This window comes from Amblyomma mixtum, chromosome 4, assembly GCF_055824585.1.
Source record: "Amblyomma mixtum isolate Tamu chromosome 4, ASM5582458v1, whole genome shotgun sequence".
In the NCBI taxonomy this organism is placed as follows: domain Eukaryota; kingdom Metazoa; phylum Arthropoda; class Arachnida; order Ixodida; family Ixodidae; genus Amblyomma; species Amblyomma mixtum.
The window spans coordinates 124,275,080-124,291,347 of record NC_143015.1 but is presented as its reverse complement, the minus strand read 5'-3'; the positions used below and the strand labels follow the sequence as shown (position 1 = coordinate 124,291,347).

Below are 16,268 nucleotides of genomic sequence, written 5' to 3'. Positions count from 1 at the left end.
TTGTAGTGCGCCCACTCCAACTTACTTGGAGCAAATTATCTAACCGATAAATTGTATTCTAAGAACAAAAGGGCTCAAAAACTCGCATTTGAGATGCACAAAAACAAAGCCGGCAACGAGAAAGGAAATGACAAAATTTCAGTGGTAGTATGCAAAGTAATTGAAACTTTTCGGAAACGAAATCCAAGAGAGATGGAGCAAGTGGCACGTCTATCTTTGTTTCGGAGCCATGAGCCAGTCGCTGTTTTTTTTCAACGTTTATTCCTTCATTCACATTTCCGCTCGAATCAACCGCCCAAGACGCCGATGTCGTCCCTCCGAGATGCCAGCTGTGGTGGGCGCGTATAGTACTGTTCGGTGCACTTGCCGTGCTGTGTCTAGCTTTTGCCGAAACCGCTAGCTCTTCGTGAAATCGTGACTGCTAGCAGTCTAGTGTTCAGCGCAGCCTGGCGTTCTGTTTGTTTTTTTCCTCGCGGCTTCGCGTGTTTCTGTGGAGACTGCGCGAACATGGTACTCGTTCCGCTGGACAGAACTGCGCGCCGCTGCTACGCACTTCACCGTTGCGGCACACCTGCTGAGGGAAACGTCGAAGAAACGACCGCACTTTCGGCGGTGAGTACGTTTGTAGTGTTCAGTGACTGTGATTTGTATATGTTCACCGAACGGAACCGCACCGGAGCGAGCTATCTTGATCTCAGCTCAAGTGGTTTTCTGCTCTTGGGTCGTCCCTGCGGCCTCTTCGCATGCTGTCGAAGTGCCGCGATTCGAGGTGATCACGGAAACGACGTACAAGTCGGCGCATTTTTTAGCTGTTATACAGTGTGCCCGTGTCCTTTGCTCTAGCTAAAGGCTAGGTAGCGGAACCGTTGATGGGGGGCTGGCCCTGAGCATTCCAGTCGTCGCATTCGCCGAAGCCAGTGCGGCATATGCTCGTACACACGTGTACTGGGTTGTTCGTCTACCGCCTGTCTCTTTTCTTTCGTGCTTATCCGGCCTGTTTCGCAGCTGTTTGTAAATGTCTGAGCCTTCAGCTTGTGTACTTACAGCTTGCTGTTGCTGTCGCGCATAAGGTGTGCGGTTTGTGCATACGAGGGGAATAATAAATACACAGTATATATGCGTCGGGCAACGAGAGCTGACGCGAAAGATAAGTGCACCTGTGTTCAAAAGAATGGAGACTCCGCTTTTTTAGACGCACTCTTAATAAATGTGCAGAACTTTCCTCGTGTTGGCATATCGGGCGCGCAGTGTACCCTTTGAAGCTGTAAAAACGCCTTTTTTAATGTAAAAGTATTTTAGCGCACGCTCGCACACACGCACAACTACGTGAAAAAGACGTGGCAACCCAGACAACGCCAAACGTCCTGAGGACGTCCTCAAATGATCAGAATGTCCTCATCCAAAACAGGACATTCTGAGTACATTTTGAGTGCATTGATGGCTAAATGTCTTCATGAGGGTGTCCTCAGTTTGTACTTTGCTGGACTGCTCGAGGATGAAAACTCCTCAAATGTCCTACAATTGTCCTATGGCAGGATAATACTGTGGAACCAAACTGAGATAAAGCCAGCTTTATATCTTGCACTGGGCTCTAGCGCCTGTGCTGGGCTCTAGTGCCTGTGCTGGGACTAGCGCCTGTGCTGTCTTTCTCTACCCTCTGGTCCTTGTTTTTAAGCGCTACTACTATGTCCTCTCATTAATTAAAAAGTGCAGGTTTATTAAGCGATGTGTTACAATAGTGATTTATTGAAGGAAGCCCTTATTGTGCTTTTACACATGTTCTTTTGTATCGCATGCTTCTGATGGGATTGGACTGTTTACATTTTTGGGCCACTCATCTTTTCCATTCAGGCAGCAGAATTCAACTCCAGAGAGGTACAGCTCTCTGTGGCCATGGTAATCCCGAGCTGTTCCTTTTTTTTTTTCTGGTTACTTTCGCCATGCTTTCGCTTACGTTATCTTTGAATACGGCGGCACTCCCATGAAAAAAAAAAAAAAGCTCTTGATACAAACCCTGAAGTAGTACTGAAAACGCCCCCAAACATTATCCTCAAGACATCCTGAGTATGCTCAACGGATGGATATATGGATCCCAGTTGGACTGGTTGAGGACCGGTTAGAGACAACCTGAGGACTTTTGAACATCCTGACGCGGACATCCCGAGGTCATACTCAGGACGTCTTTGCGTTGTCTGGGCAGTGTGAACGGCGTGTTCTTCAAAAATAAACGGGCTAGACACCGCTCTGAAAGTTCGTTTTTGACGAACTTTCGCTGCAGGCAGCGTTAAGAAAGTGTCTTCTCTTTACAACGGATGAGCTGGCACGTTCAAGGGGGTTCCTATTCGACGCTGTCCCACTTCATACAGTCACCTATTTGGTGAAAGTGTGAGACTAGCTCTGAAAATAATCGCATTTTACAAAGTCACTTTTCGTGCCCGTTTGGCGTCTGCGCAGAGGGTCTAATTTCTTGTTTTTCTTTTTTATCTTCAAATCATTGAGTTTTTGCGCCTTCCATCACTCGCTGGCGTGAGGATATGAGAGCGCGAATGTGCAGAGATTACGATTTAAAAAAAAACGCGCTTAATCCTAAATGTTTCGCTAAGGAATCGCAGTTTTGAATTCTGCTTGTCTCCTTCTGCATTTGCCGGCAAATCCCGATGACTCGGATCCGTAGTTATATAGTATACACTTGTCAGGCCACATCTTCAGTGTAGGGGGAATGTTAGAAGTGCGACTGTGCCGCAGACAGATTATGTAAAAGCAGGCTCGAGGCTGACTTGAAATTCCCGTTTGCCATGCCAGGCAGCGGCAAGGTTTCGGGCATCGCATGTTTGCGAGTCTCCCGCGTGAGACATCTGTACGTGCTCATGCATAAATGCAGTGTTGATCGCTACATGCTTATTCTCTGTAGCAAAAGTTCGCGGGCAAAAGTTTGTTTCGCAAGGAAAGACGTGGTAAGGAGGAATGTCGTGGGCTGCTCGGTCTCTGGACTCTTGAGACTAATATCGCATAGCATATATGCATTGAATTCTCAACGGCTCGTTGTCCATTGCGTAATCGTAACGGCCCTTCTCCAGTTTTTTTATTCTGAGAAGTACAGTCAGGCTGCAATTAAACGTGAACACACATGTGGTATATTTTTCTACTTTGCTGCGAGATATCCATTTAGAACGGGTTTACAAGGGTTTGCTGGTTTGGTTTTGGTTTCTTTACTGGGGTTTAACGTCCCGAAGCAACTCAGGCTATGAGGGACGCCGTAGTGAAGGGCTCCGGAAATTTCGACCACCAGCGGTTCTTTAGGTTTGATTGATTGGAGTTTAACATCCCAAAGTGACTCGGGCTATGAGGGACGCCGTAGTGAAGGGCTCCGGGAATTTCGACCACCTGGGGTTTTTTAACGTGCACTGACATCGCACAGCAGACGGGCCTCTAGAATTTCGCCTTCATCAAAATTTCGGCCGCCGCGGCCGGGATCGAACCCGCGTCTTTCGGGTCAGCAGCCGAGCGCTGTAACCACTGAGCCACCGCGGCGGGCCCCCAGGGGTTATTTAACGTGCACTGACATCGCACAGTACATGGGCCTCTATAATTCCGCCTCCATCGTTATTCGGCCGCTTATAAGGGTTTACTATCCGGCAGTCGGATAGTAGAAGCCGAGGGACTATGGCCACAGCAGTTGGCAAGGAGGTGCACCGCGGTAGTCTATTGCATGCCGTTTTCGATCGCGACGCTCTGTGCTTTCCCATTATCCCCGCCTACATGAGTGTGATACGCCTGAGCGTTTATACGTTGCTGTCGAATTCGTGTAAACGCGTCTAATGTGGCCAGTATGTCATGTGACCGATGACGATCGGTCATGTGGTTGTGTGATGACGTCATATCATGCGAGCTGCAACCGCATCTCTAGGACGGACGGGAGGCTTGTAAAAACCAGTATATGAAGCTGTAGAAGGAGGAGACAACTTTGTTCACATTATATTATATATTTATCGAAACATAAAGGTTTGAAATAGTTATTTCTGGCAATCTTGTCTAGAAAAACATACACTACAGTTGATTCTTTGGAAAGATGTAAGTTTCTCATTCGTTTCACAGTTTATGTACGAGGTAGACGTTTTAAATGAACTGTAGCGTTAAAACCAAACACTAGTGTGCACTATTATATTCTACTATTGGCAGCCTTTGCTGGTTATGCGCCGCTGAGCCCAACGCATATCAGCATGCAGTTTGTCTGTAAAACTATATGCTATACACACACGGCACCGGAATCTAATATAACTTGCGCTGCCGACTCTTCTGGCAATAGTATATACACCTATATCGCCTCGCGGCAGCTGCATCCGTTGGCGGCGACTTCGCTAGCGTTCTGTCATGTTGGCGTGTTAGCTTTGAGTGACACTCGTTTCCTGCGCTGCCGATGTATGCGAACGTGGTAGGAGCCGTCGTGCACAACCGCTGTGGAAGGCTCTTTCCTCCTGCATAGACGTCGTGAGCAGTGTGAGGGGGAAAGAACTTTTTGCTAGATTTTTCTGGTTCTTTACTAAACTTGATAAGAACGTTTGAATGTTATACGCCAAAGTGACAACACTTAGAAAAGAGAGAAAAAGAAATTGTGCTTGTCACGCATGATTATGAAATAATCAGTAAATTAATGCTGAAACTTTGTTCCCTCATATGGTGCTCATGCGCGTCTGTAGTTGCATTTTTTTCCTTCTTTTCCCCCTTCCTATCTTCCCTCACGAAGCGGTTCATGTGTCCAACAGGTGTGAGACGAGTTTGCTTCGTAACCTCCTCCGCCTTAACGAATGAAGGAGATTGGGTAGTCGGGTTTGCATACATGCAGGACTCGGGATCTGATCCCACCCGCGGCGGTTGCTTTTTTCTTGTGTGTGTGTGTGTGTGTGTGTGTGTGTGTGTGTGTGTGTGTGTGTGTGTGTGTGTGTGTGTGGGGGGGGGGGGGGGGGGGGGGGGGGGAGGCGAAATACAAAAGATGCCTGTGAGCTAGTGCTTTGCGAAGTCAGAGGACGTTAATGAACCTCAGATGGCAGAAATTAATCGGATCCCTTGGATAAGGCGCCTTTTCTTTCCTCCACTCCCTGATTCATTCGTTCCCTCGGCGTGGTTGAGGTGTCCAAAGAGGAGACTGCAGGTTTGCTCTCGTCGTGGTCAGTTGGTCATTTATTGCTCAAGTGCCCTAAAACGTGCAAAGCTGCAGTGTGTGCATGTCTGTGTGTGCCTCACACTGCTGCTTGGAATATTCCCACGGCATTTCAGGGAGATATGCGAAAGAGGGAGGCTTCAAGCGCGGTCGCGTCTGAGCCGGCGCAATGTCAGAAGTGGCGCCTATAACGACAAGAGCCGTATATTGCCTCTGGCGACAACCTTTGTGGTTAGGCCGTTTTGTCCTTTCTGTCTCTTACGGCAAACCCGCCTTCTTGTTGTTTTTTTTTCCTCCGCCGCCCCCTCCTCCCATTGCAGAATGGGAATGGGAAAAGAATGACAGGGCGATCATGAAACCTTTCCCGCATCAGGTTTCATGATCGCCCTGTCATTCTTTCTTTAAATCCACGCGGCGATGGTACTTGGCGGCACTATAGCACGCTTTATTGCCTCCAATGGGAAGAGGCGGTAGAGGACGAAAAAAGGCGGGCTTGTCGTTATAAGAGACGGAAAGGCCAAAACGGCGTAACCCCAAAGGTTGCTGTTCCAGCTTTTTTTTCTTCCTCATGCATGGTTAACGTTTACCTCCGCGAAAGGCCCCTACAGACGGTTTTGATGTTTGCCCCCCCCCCCCCCCCCCCCCCCTTCCGGTTTCTGATGGAGACAGCGGCGCGCCAAGATTCCTGGTAAGGAATTTCTGGTATTGTCGGAAATGAAGATTGGTTTTTGAGGAAAGGAAATGGCGCAGTAACTGTCTCACGTATCACGGTGGACACATGAACCGCGCCGTAAGGTAAGGGAGGGAGGTGGGAGTGAGAGAATAAAGGGAGAAAGAGGTGCCGTAGTGGAGGGATCGGCAATAATTTCGACCACCTGGGTATGTTTAACGCGCACTGACATCTCACAGCACACGGTCGCCTTTTTGTTTCACCTTCATTGAAACGCGGCCGCAGCGGCCAGGTGCGAACCCGGGAACTCCGACTTAGTAGCCGAGCGCCTTAACCGCTGAACAATCTGGCAGAAACTGTTTCCGGTGGGTTCAATCTCCGAAAACTATAACAAACTCTTTAGCCGCCGCGGTGGCCCAGTGGTTATGGCATTCGGCTGCTGATTCTAAAGACGCGGGTTCAGTCCCGGCCGCGGCGGTCGAATTTCGATCTAGGGGGTATGCTAGAGGCCCGCGTATTGTGCGATGTCAGTGCACGTTAATGAACCCCAGGCGGCCGAAATTTCTGGAGCCCTTCACTACGGCGTCCCTCATAGCCTGAGTCGCTTTGGAACGTTGAACCCTAATAAACCATAAACAAACCTATAACCAAGTCTGTGTGTATGGCCTCTGTGACGAGATTAGTCTGCAGCATGTGCCCATGGTCTGTGTTACGTTTTCCTTGTGTAACCGTTTGACGCGCCGTGTACACAATTGTGTACAAAGCGAACTCGAAGCATTTTCTGAGAGTGGGCGGCACCTGGCAGTGATTTTTCTTTGAGGTTAATTTCGAAACCTCCATGCTGCAAATAATATTACTTTTTATGCCTTAATAGGATATAGCGAACGCAGTAAATAATATTTCGCGAAACAGTGAGCGGGCTAGCACGTCGTCATATTTGCGATGACATATATTGCCACCAGTAATAACGTCCTTCATTTCTTCGCAATTTCAAGCGTAATGTGCGCCTTCAAAGTAGAAATTATTTCCACGGTCCTTCGCGTGTGTACTTCGTAAGTCGCGCCATTTCGATGTCGCCGTTTCCATCAATTATAACGCTTTGTACAAAATTTTGCTCGTCCCTGCAAAAAATCAACCACTAGTATTTTGCGTTGTAAAACCTACCGTTTTTCTTTGTTTTGGTCGGAATATAGTGTTTAGGCCGAGTAATATTTCGTTTCGATGAAAACAAAGAATGGCGTGTCAAAGGGCTAACCTAATTGTTTGATGTTTTACTTTTTCTGTATAGAGTGCCATATTAACTAGCTATTACCTACATCTAGCATAATCACACGTTCATAGACTGTCTTGGTGAATAATCACCTCCTGAGTTTGAGTGCCACGCGGCCCTGACAGTTTTTATTTCAATTTAGCATAGCATATCACTTTGCAAGTTTCTTAGCGCGTGGTCCTCTTCGTATATATTATGTCTATGGGTTGGACTTTTCGGTTTTTATTTTCTGAAAGTTCGATGGACTTTCTTCGGTGTTTGTTTCACTACACAGTTTTCGGTTTTCTTTTTGAGCATACACGAAATAAAATACCGTTTTTTTTCTGTAATATATTGGCATCCCTGTGCGCTCGAAATTCGCGCATAGTTTATTCTTGCTTGTTTGTTATCAAGTGTAGTTTATGTACCAGTAACTAGCGCAGAAATGGTCATGTTTAGAGCAGTTCCATTATGAAACACTATAGACGCCTAATTTTAGTTACATGTTTTCTTCTTTCAAGTGATGCATTAGACATTAGAATACATGGATCACCGCGTAGTATTTGCCTGCGATGGCTAAATAATTTGTTATTGTACTTCTTCCATCACGCTGTTTCGGTTACATAGCCAAACGATGGCTGTGACGTGTAGCTGGCCCTTAGGTCACATATGGCTCGAAAAAACTTGCAACATAAATGATGATACGCAATTTTAATTTACTGCAACACTTAAACAACCTTCTTCAAGAGTTGGGAGTGACAACAAACGACGTGTCAGCAGTTATGCATGTTGCCGTTTGTTTCCTGCACGTCGCAGCGATCGTTCGGTTGATGAAACTGAAACTGCGTTAAGAAGAAATTCAGTTATAAATTATTCAGCGATCGTAGGCGAATATCACGCGGTGATGCATGTATAATGATTTCTAACACATCATTTTAAATTAGAAAATGCGCAATAAAAATTTGGTATCTACAGTCGTTTAAGTGATCGAACCGTAAGACAAATGCGCAAATAGAAGTTTATTTCTGAGAGCTAGGTTGCGCAAGAACCCAAATAAATAAGGAAAGAAAAAAAGCGAAAGCATTCGACTAAGGCAGTTGGAATCAGGCCTTTCTGTCTAGTCGCCTTAATGTCAGAATAACGTTATTTGGTTGCGATCAATGCTTGTGTATTTGCTGCTCGCGACGTACTGCTCACTCTTTCACTCATAGAACGATACTGTGAAAGCAGCGAACGTTTCAGAAGAACAAGGTTTCGCACTGATACTGAAAATTACCATAAAAAGGGATCCTGCAGGAATCCACAAGGAGCCACAGCGCCTCCGATCATGCAGTCCGCACGATGACGGCAGTGATGGAGCCGCTAAACAGTCGCGGAAGCTACAACAGGAAGTTACAGAAGCTACAAAAACGGGAAAAAGTTACAAAACACGAAGTTACAATAGTTACGCGGAAGCTACGAAATCCGCGCTCTGTCTTGTTGGTTTCTTCCTCGTCCCTTGTCTTTTTGCGCGGTTTCAAGGTGCACTCTAACACTAGTCACCAACTACCGTAAAAACCCGCGTATAATACGAACCCGAATATAATACGGGGCTAAGATTTAGAGACGCGAAATGGGAAAAAAAGTTTCACCCGCGTATAATACGAGTAACACAAGCTCATAGAAGACATTTATTCAAATCGCATCCCGCACTTCACTTCAATTACTTTGTTCTTCAGTAGCGCTTTCTTCGAACATTTCTTTGTCCGACAAATCATCCCAAATGTACTCATCTTCCGTGCCATCGAGGGCGTTCGAGATGCCGCACTTCTTAAGCCCGCTTCAGCCGCCCGGTTGGCGTCACTGCAGGCTCACCTGAGCGCATCCACTCTGCGTAGCACCGCCTGACTGCGTCCTTGAACGGTTTGTTTACACAACCATCAAACGGCCGCGAAAGCTTTGTCGCATTCCGCTGCACGCGAAAAGGGCTTCTTTCTGTTGTGGCCATCCACGAATGCTTCCTTCGACGACACCAAACTGCCTCCCGGCCGCACCGTTGCCGATGTTCTCCGCAGCCAAAATCGCTTGAAAGTAGCCGAGTACTGTTTTCGAGACCGTGACATCGTGCTCTCTAAAACAATATCCACTTCACGAAGCGTGCCTTACATGCTAGCACGTGTGTTGTCAACAGGCGCACGGCACACCGTGACCCCCCGGCGCACCCAACGGATCAACAAAGAAACGACGTCGTGACGTCGTTTGTCGAGAGTAACGAAGCCAAGCCGTAGCCACGCGCCAATAGCGAAGCGAAGCCATAGCCACGCCGCAAAAACGAAACCAAAACATCGAGCAACTTCGAAAATTTTTGTTCGGATCCGCAAATAGTACGAGGCGGAAATTTAGGACGCTAATTATGGGAAAAAACCTCGTATTATACGCGGGTTTTTACGGTATACCGCCTTTCGCTGTTATGTTTGGTACAACAGGACATTTTTTCCTGACGCTTGTGCATGGTTTCGAGTTGACGGTAGTTGTTGCGGTTACAAACGTTGTCAGTATGTCCTTACCTGTCGTCGTCAGAAAACTTCTTGACCAAGTATAACGGCTCTGATAAAGCGATGGCAGTAAAGCGCTACGCTGTAAACGAAACTTGACGAGATAGTGGAGCAGTTCCTCGAAGCATACAGCTGCACTGCTTAATCCAACGATCCCGTTGGCTCACCGCGCTATTGACTTCCGCACTTTGTTAATTCTGTCTTTTTACCAAATGTAATTAGTACCCAGCAACCAGCTAGCAATTGCGTACATCGGCGTGATGCTCAGCTTTTATTTATTTATTTATTTCGGATACTTTTCAGGCCCGAAGGCATTACAGAAAGGAGTGGTAAGGTACATAAAATGAACAGTGCATATTATACAATATTATTTACAAAACGGCAGAAAATACAGTTGTCTTGAAATTGCAGATGTCAGAAATGGCAGCGATGGAGGGAGGAAGGTCGTTCCAGTCTGCGCTCGTTTTGGGAATAAATGATGGTTTGGTTTGGTTTATAGGGTTTAACGTCCCAAAGCGACTAAGGCTATGAGAGACGCCGTAGTGGAGGGCTCCGGAAATTTCGACCACCTGGGGTTCTTTAACGTGCACTGACATCGCACAGTACACGGGCCTCGAATTTCTCCTCCAAAGAAATTCAGCCGCCGCGGCCGGGATCGAACCCGCGTCTTTCGGGCCAGCAGCCGAGCACCATAGCCAATGAATTATGACACGTTTTTGTTCTGGAAAATGGAATAGCAACTTTAAACATGTGGTCATAACGGGACGATATGTATGATGGTCGAGCAAAAAGATGATCCTTTAATACAGGGTTGTGATGATACATCCTATGGAAAAGACAGAGTCGAAAACATTTACGGCGTGAAGAAAGGTCTGGCAGAGTAAGGGTGTTTTTCATGGAAGTAATGCTGGCGTGACGGGAATAGTTAGATAAGATGAAACGTGCTGCGCGATTTTGAATGGATTCAAGTGTGTTGATTAATGTGATTTGACTGGGATCCCATACTGCGCAAGCATATTCTAGCTTCGGCCGCACTAATGTTTTGTAAAGTGTTAATTTTATTGGCAGAGGCGCAGCAGAGAAATTTCGACGTAAGTATCCAAGAGCCCGGTTATCGTTATTAGTGACATGCTCGACGTGCATATGCCATGACAGGTTACGTGAAATGTGAACACCTAGGTATCTGTACGACTTGACGGATTATGACGGAGCTTTCTCGATCTGAACCAAGTATTAAAAAAATGAATTCCGCGTGCGCTTATCCTTTTTTCTGTGTAAATCGCAAACTCCGACACGTGGTTATATCTCAGAACTGCTCAGTAATATGATTGGTCGCCCTTTTCGAGCACAGCACACTATAGGCAACTGCTGGAGTATAAGAGCGAACAGCGTTAGGCATTTTTACTGAAAACAGCGGCCGGACGCTGCGTGTACCCCGTCATGTGACACGTGTTGGTTGCTCAACATGGCAGGGCGAGAGTTTGACAAGTACAGCCGTATGCAATAGCTGCGATGTACTCCTCTTTTGCAGCTGTAGCGGGGAGGGCCCTGGTAGCAGAGAGACCTTCATCGGAGACGCGTCAGAGTATACTGGCGCCCGTCAGCGCAAGCCATGAGCGTCTACAACGTGCGGTCGGCCCAGACGGTGGCCACCGCTTTCTTCAGCCTGGATGCAGCCGCGTGGGCCTGCCTGGACCCTTTCGTGCCCGTCTTCATGCGACACCACGGCTTGAACGCCCTGCAGACCGGCACTGTCCTCTCTGTGGCCGCCATCTTGTCCGGGCTGTTCGTTCCCGCCGCGCTGTGGATCCCGAAATGGCGTCGGAACAGCTGGCGGAGCGTGCTCCTCGCCAGCAGCATCGTGTCTATCGTCTGTTTCATGTCGGTGCTCGCGATACCGCCGACTTCCGGCGGAAGTGAGTGGGTGTCGCCGTGCATGGCCGACACACGTGAGTCGCACGCTGACGTCTTCGAACCGTCCAGTGATGTCACGCCCGAACCCGTACCGGGTGGAAACGTCGACGGTCAAGACGTTCCAGGCGCGGTACCAACTCGCGTTCAAGCGGGTCAAGAGGGCGCGAAAAACGGCACGCCGCAACCGATGCTGTCTTCAACGTACGAGCAGCTGCCGACGGCGGTGCCGCAAGTCGCCCCTCTGGCCAATCTGGCGCCCTTAGATGCGATGTCTGAAGTACGAAATTCGAGAGCACGCAGGGAAGCGACGGTGCCTCAGGGAAGCGAGACGGTGGTGCCTGCGACGCCAGCAAAGTCAGCTATGGTTCCTGCGAATGCGTCGGCGTCGTCTCCTCTAGTCAGGACCCTTTCGAACGAAACCACGCTTCCCGCCGGGGTCATACCTATCAAGGACAAGAAGGGCATTGCTCCCGTAGCGGCGGACCAGGACTGCCAAGGAGAACAGGCCAGCCCGGACTGCTTGGTGAGCCACGTGGATGAAGGCGACGCCGGGTCGCAGAGCATCGACCCGCCCTTCGAGAACACCGCGCTGCTGCTGCTTCTCGCGTCTGCCGTCATCCTGGGGAGTTCTACATTCGCCCTGGCCAAGTTTGTGGCCGACGAGTCGTACTTCGGCTTCCTGGACGAGATCGATGCCACCGAGAAGTCGCGGAGTCACGAGACGTACGCGGCGGTCGTGACGGCCCTGGTCCTGGGCGCCGTCGCCATCTTGGCGGCGCAGACGCCCTGCCTTCCGCTCCCGACGTGGGGGTACCAGGAGGTGTACCTGGCGGCGTTCGGTACGCTCGTCTTCGCATCGCTTCCACTGGCGGCCTTCTTTCCCGAGCCGCACCAGCCGCTGCGTCGCCAGGCGACGTCGGGAGCGTTTCGCGGGGTCGGCACCGCTCTCAAGAACGTGGAGGGAGGTCTCGTCACCGGAGGTCTCTTCTTCCTGGGAACGCTGGCGGGCCTTGAGCAGACCTTCTTCATGTGGCACCTCGAAGAGACCGGCAAGAAGGTCGAGCTGGGCGTCGTCCTTATGGCGAGGGCCGTCTCGAACGTCGCTTCCATGTTCCTCCTTTGCGCCGGCGGCTTGCCGAGCCGTCTGTTGGCCTGGCTGGCCTTCGGGATCATCTGCGTGTCGGCCCGCTGCGCCTGCTACGTGCAGTCCGGCTGGGAGTTGGCGGCCGTGGCCCAGCTGCTGTCGCCGCCTTCCACCGTGCTCATGTGGGTCGCCTGTGAGCGCTGGGCGCGCCGCTCTTCGACGAGACTGAGCACCAAGCGTGGTCTGCTGATCATCATGCGGTGCTGCCACAACGGCCTCGGCTTCTGTGTCGGTGCGCTCTCCGGTGGCGGCGTCGCCGCGTGGCTCGGCGTGCGCTCCACGCTGGGCGTGGCCGCCGTGGTGGGGCTCATCGGAGGACTGGCCATGTTGGCCGCGAGCCGGTTCGTGGCGACCCGGCCGCCCAGTTACGACCGGCTGTTGTGGGACCCGACGAGCCCCAATTCGGACAGCGATTCTGAGGAAGAGTACAAACCTGGCGGTGACGCGGGTGCGGCCATGCCAGCGGTTCTGCCGACATCGCCGGTGGCGTCGTGATCGCATTCAGTGGATTTTGCCACAGGCGCTAGTCGACGGCCTTCGAAGGAGTGGACGTCGGATGTGCCGTCAGTGTGTGTTATGTGCATATATGAGACTGTGACGCAGGTTTTTTAAGTCCGGCGAGCCTGGAAGACAGTTTCGCCGTTCGCTGTGGTAAAATCTGTGCTTTATATTCATCGCACTGCATTTCTGAACCAGCTCTTCAACTTTTCCAGTTTGCGGCACCACTGTGTAAAATTCACTGGGTGGTTATTTTCAAACGTGTGTGCTACCTCGATGCCAGAAAATTTTTGCCAAACAGTGATCTCATTGTCTGTTCATGAGGCTTATGAAATAAGTTGTACATTCCCAGAGCTGGAATACTGTGGCCAAGCAAAAGTATTGGAATGCTTTCTTTATCCTCACTGGGCTAAGTGAAAATTGTGGCAATTTCATGCAGCCAGCCACCGCGTAAAAGTCTAGCTATTACACCTCCCGTAAGGGTGCCATATGCAATGGAAATAAGGGTCCTAAAGTTAGGCCTCCTATTTAAAAACCCCTACTTTCAAGCTTTCTGACATTTCAGCCATGTATAGAGCTTGTTAAGGATATGGTTTTCAAAGACTTTTGAGGAGTCAGCCGTTATCTTTGCCAAGAAGCACATTATCTGTTTTGAGGCTGTCTTGAAATCCACAGTGTTTTCTCTCATTCAGGCATTTATTCCTCAGACGTGTGCAGTTTGTGATATGTTGTCTGAGGCTGTTAAGTGAACTCGGGCATTCAAATGCGTAGGTTTGCAGCCCATGCTTTTTTCCTCACGGGTCTATCACTTTTATGACTGTTGCAGCATAATAAGCATTTCCTCTAATGTAGTTTGTCCTCACAATAGTCTGAGAATAATTTAATCTGTGTGAAGGTGAAATCTTGGTTTTGCCCGCCGTGACAGGCTTTGAGCTGTTATTGTGGGGTCAGCATTTCCTCTCATGTGACGTAGTTGTGGTTTTGTCTTGATCTCTAAGATGCCTGTTGAGCCAAATAACTCTGAACAAAGCTGTATACTGTGAAACTTGCAGTGTTAAGCTTGAGTTCTGTACAGCAATGGCTACATTTAAAACAATGCACTAATGCTGTGGGCAAGCAATCCAGATGAGTAGAACAAATTGTGTTTTACAAGTGGGCACAATCACATGAACATAGTCATGACCACTTATAGGTGGAAATCTCGTAGAACAAAAATACAAGCCAAGACAAGTTCCTGCAGGAAGCACCATTCCAAGGAAACATGAAAGTGCCTTTTCACAAAGCTTCTTGCCGTGCACAGGCCATTTAGTTCACACACCTTTTTCTCTAGTCAAGAGTCTAGTTTGCCCTATTTTCTGTAGCATAATAGTACCTGCACAAAGTACTTTATAGCAGTGTTGCTGAAGAACCTTGTGTTTGTTTCTAGAATAAAGAGTTGCATAACAGCAAAAAAAAAAAATTTTGCAGATGTCTGTTTGCTTTTCTAGAAACTTGATCGGAAATGCAGCGATACTTTTGCAGAATCCGATACACTCATAGTGTCATACAGTGCAAGCATGAAGTGATTTTGCACAGCCCTTTGCCACATTAAAGTGAGGCAAGATTTTGCGCTGAAATTTTTGTGACCACTAAAAGGCAACAAGTGCCACCATTCAGAGTCCAGGATGTTTTATCCTGCGTGCTATTTAACTTGCAACAAACAATGCAGAAATTGAGCATTCTGTACCAGCGAGTAGCAGGCACAGCAACAGTACAACTTTCCCTGCTCCACATGCAGCAGACTACACGAGGTGAGTACTGGGCCAATGTAATATAGCCATTCTTTCCACTCCATCCATTCTTAGCATCCGCCATGCCAGCTGGCAGTTCCTGGCGATTGTAACTACCTGGTGTTGCTTGAGCCAGTGACATATATTGGGAAGGGCAAGAAAAAGATAAGTGCCCAGCCCGCGCCGGCAGAGGCTTTCGTACCTTTTGCCCTCCCGCCGGCAGTGCTTCCGCCACTCTGCGCCGCCCTGATGAACATCTCCAAAATTGCGGCCCACGGGATTTGCCGCGCTACCCTGATTAAAATTACCAAAAGTGTGCCAAAGTGAATTTCTTCAGCCGGTCTTTGAATTTTACGAAAACCGTTTCAGAATTTCGGTTAGGACGATTGGTCGGCAGAACACGTTCGCGCAGCTCCTTTGATGTAACTCAAACTATCGGCAAGCCTTGTCACCGCTCGTTAGAGGGCGCTGCGGCCCGTGTGACGCCGTCTGGAGGATCGAGGTATTCAGTGAAGAATATGCTGCTCACAGTGTTGCGTTTTCGATCGCACATGACTTCCAACAGCTTCTTAGGCATACCTTCAGATCGGCTTTAAATCAGGGTTAGTACTGTGGCATTTTCTGCACAATAACTGTACCGCTGTGCGAATGCTCTGGTGAAAGTTGAATGGTAATTAGTGGACCGCCGTAAGTATATTCGAGTTGAGCAGCGGCGTTGAATCGGCGCGGTATTTACAAGTCTGCGAATAGTCTAGTCCGTAACGCGCTGGCTGCTTAAATTATTCGGTGATATTAGCGTTAGTAAAGTTTCGGACCGCTAGAGGAAGTTTTCCAGCAGACTGCATTTTCAATAGACTGTGATTTCCATTAAACTGATACCGAATATATGAGGCCTTACTCTCTGTGGCAGCCAGTGTGCCTCAACAAGTATGAACAAGTAGCGAATCCCTTTGACGAGTGGTATCCCCAGCGATACCGGCCGACTGAAAGTGCCCTCCCTGTCTGGCGACAGCTGCAACAGAACTACCCACCCCAAGTGAGAAACTTTGCATAGGAAAATCATGCAGAACCCCGTTTTTTGAAGCGAAAAGCTTCACTAGGCTCGTCAACAGCGCGCTTCGCGTGAGCCACACTACAGATTTGCCACAGCTGCGCATGCGCGAAACCGAACGACGTCACGCACGGCGCAGGTGGCCGCCGTCGCCGCTGAATCCGTCGCCTGACCTTCCGCCGCCGCCGCGCGCTACTGCGCATGTGCGCCGCCGCTTCTCCTCCTCGCCACCGTTTGACCTTTCGCCGCAGCCGTGCTAGAGTTCTAGTACACTCTAGCCG

At 49.1% G+C, this 16,268-nt stretch overlaps 1 protein-coding gene across 1 annotated transcript; it reads left to right on the top strand.

The window, feature by feature from the left end:
- Positions 1 to 97: 97 nt before the first annotated feature.
- LOC149348154 (major facilitator superfamily domain-containing protein 6-like protein B) lies at positions 98 to 14,638 on the top strand. The gene is made up of 2 exons (XM_089587964.1): positions 98 to 612; positions 11,143 to 14,638. The coding sequence occupies exon 2, from the start codon at positions 11,224 to 11,226 to the stop codon at positions 13,162 to 13,164; it is 1,941 nt and encodes a 646-aa protein (XP_089444090.1). The 5' UTR covers positions 98 to 612; positions 11,143 to 11,223; the 3' UTR covers positions 13,165 to 14,638.
- Positions 14,639 to 16,268: the final 1,630 nt, after the last annotated feature.

Excerpts from the sequence above, each read along its gene's own strand:
- LOC149348154 (XM_089587964.1), top strand. The coding sequence starts at position 11,224 with ATGAGCGTCTACAACGTGCGGTCGGCCCAGACGGTGGCCACCGCTTTC.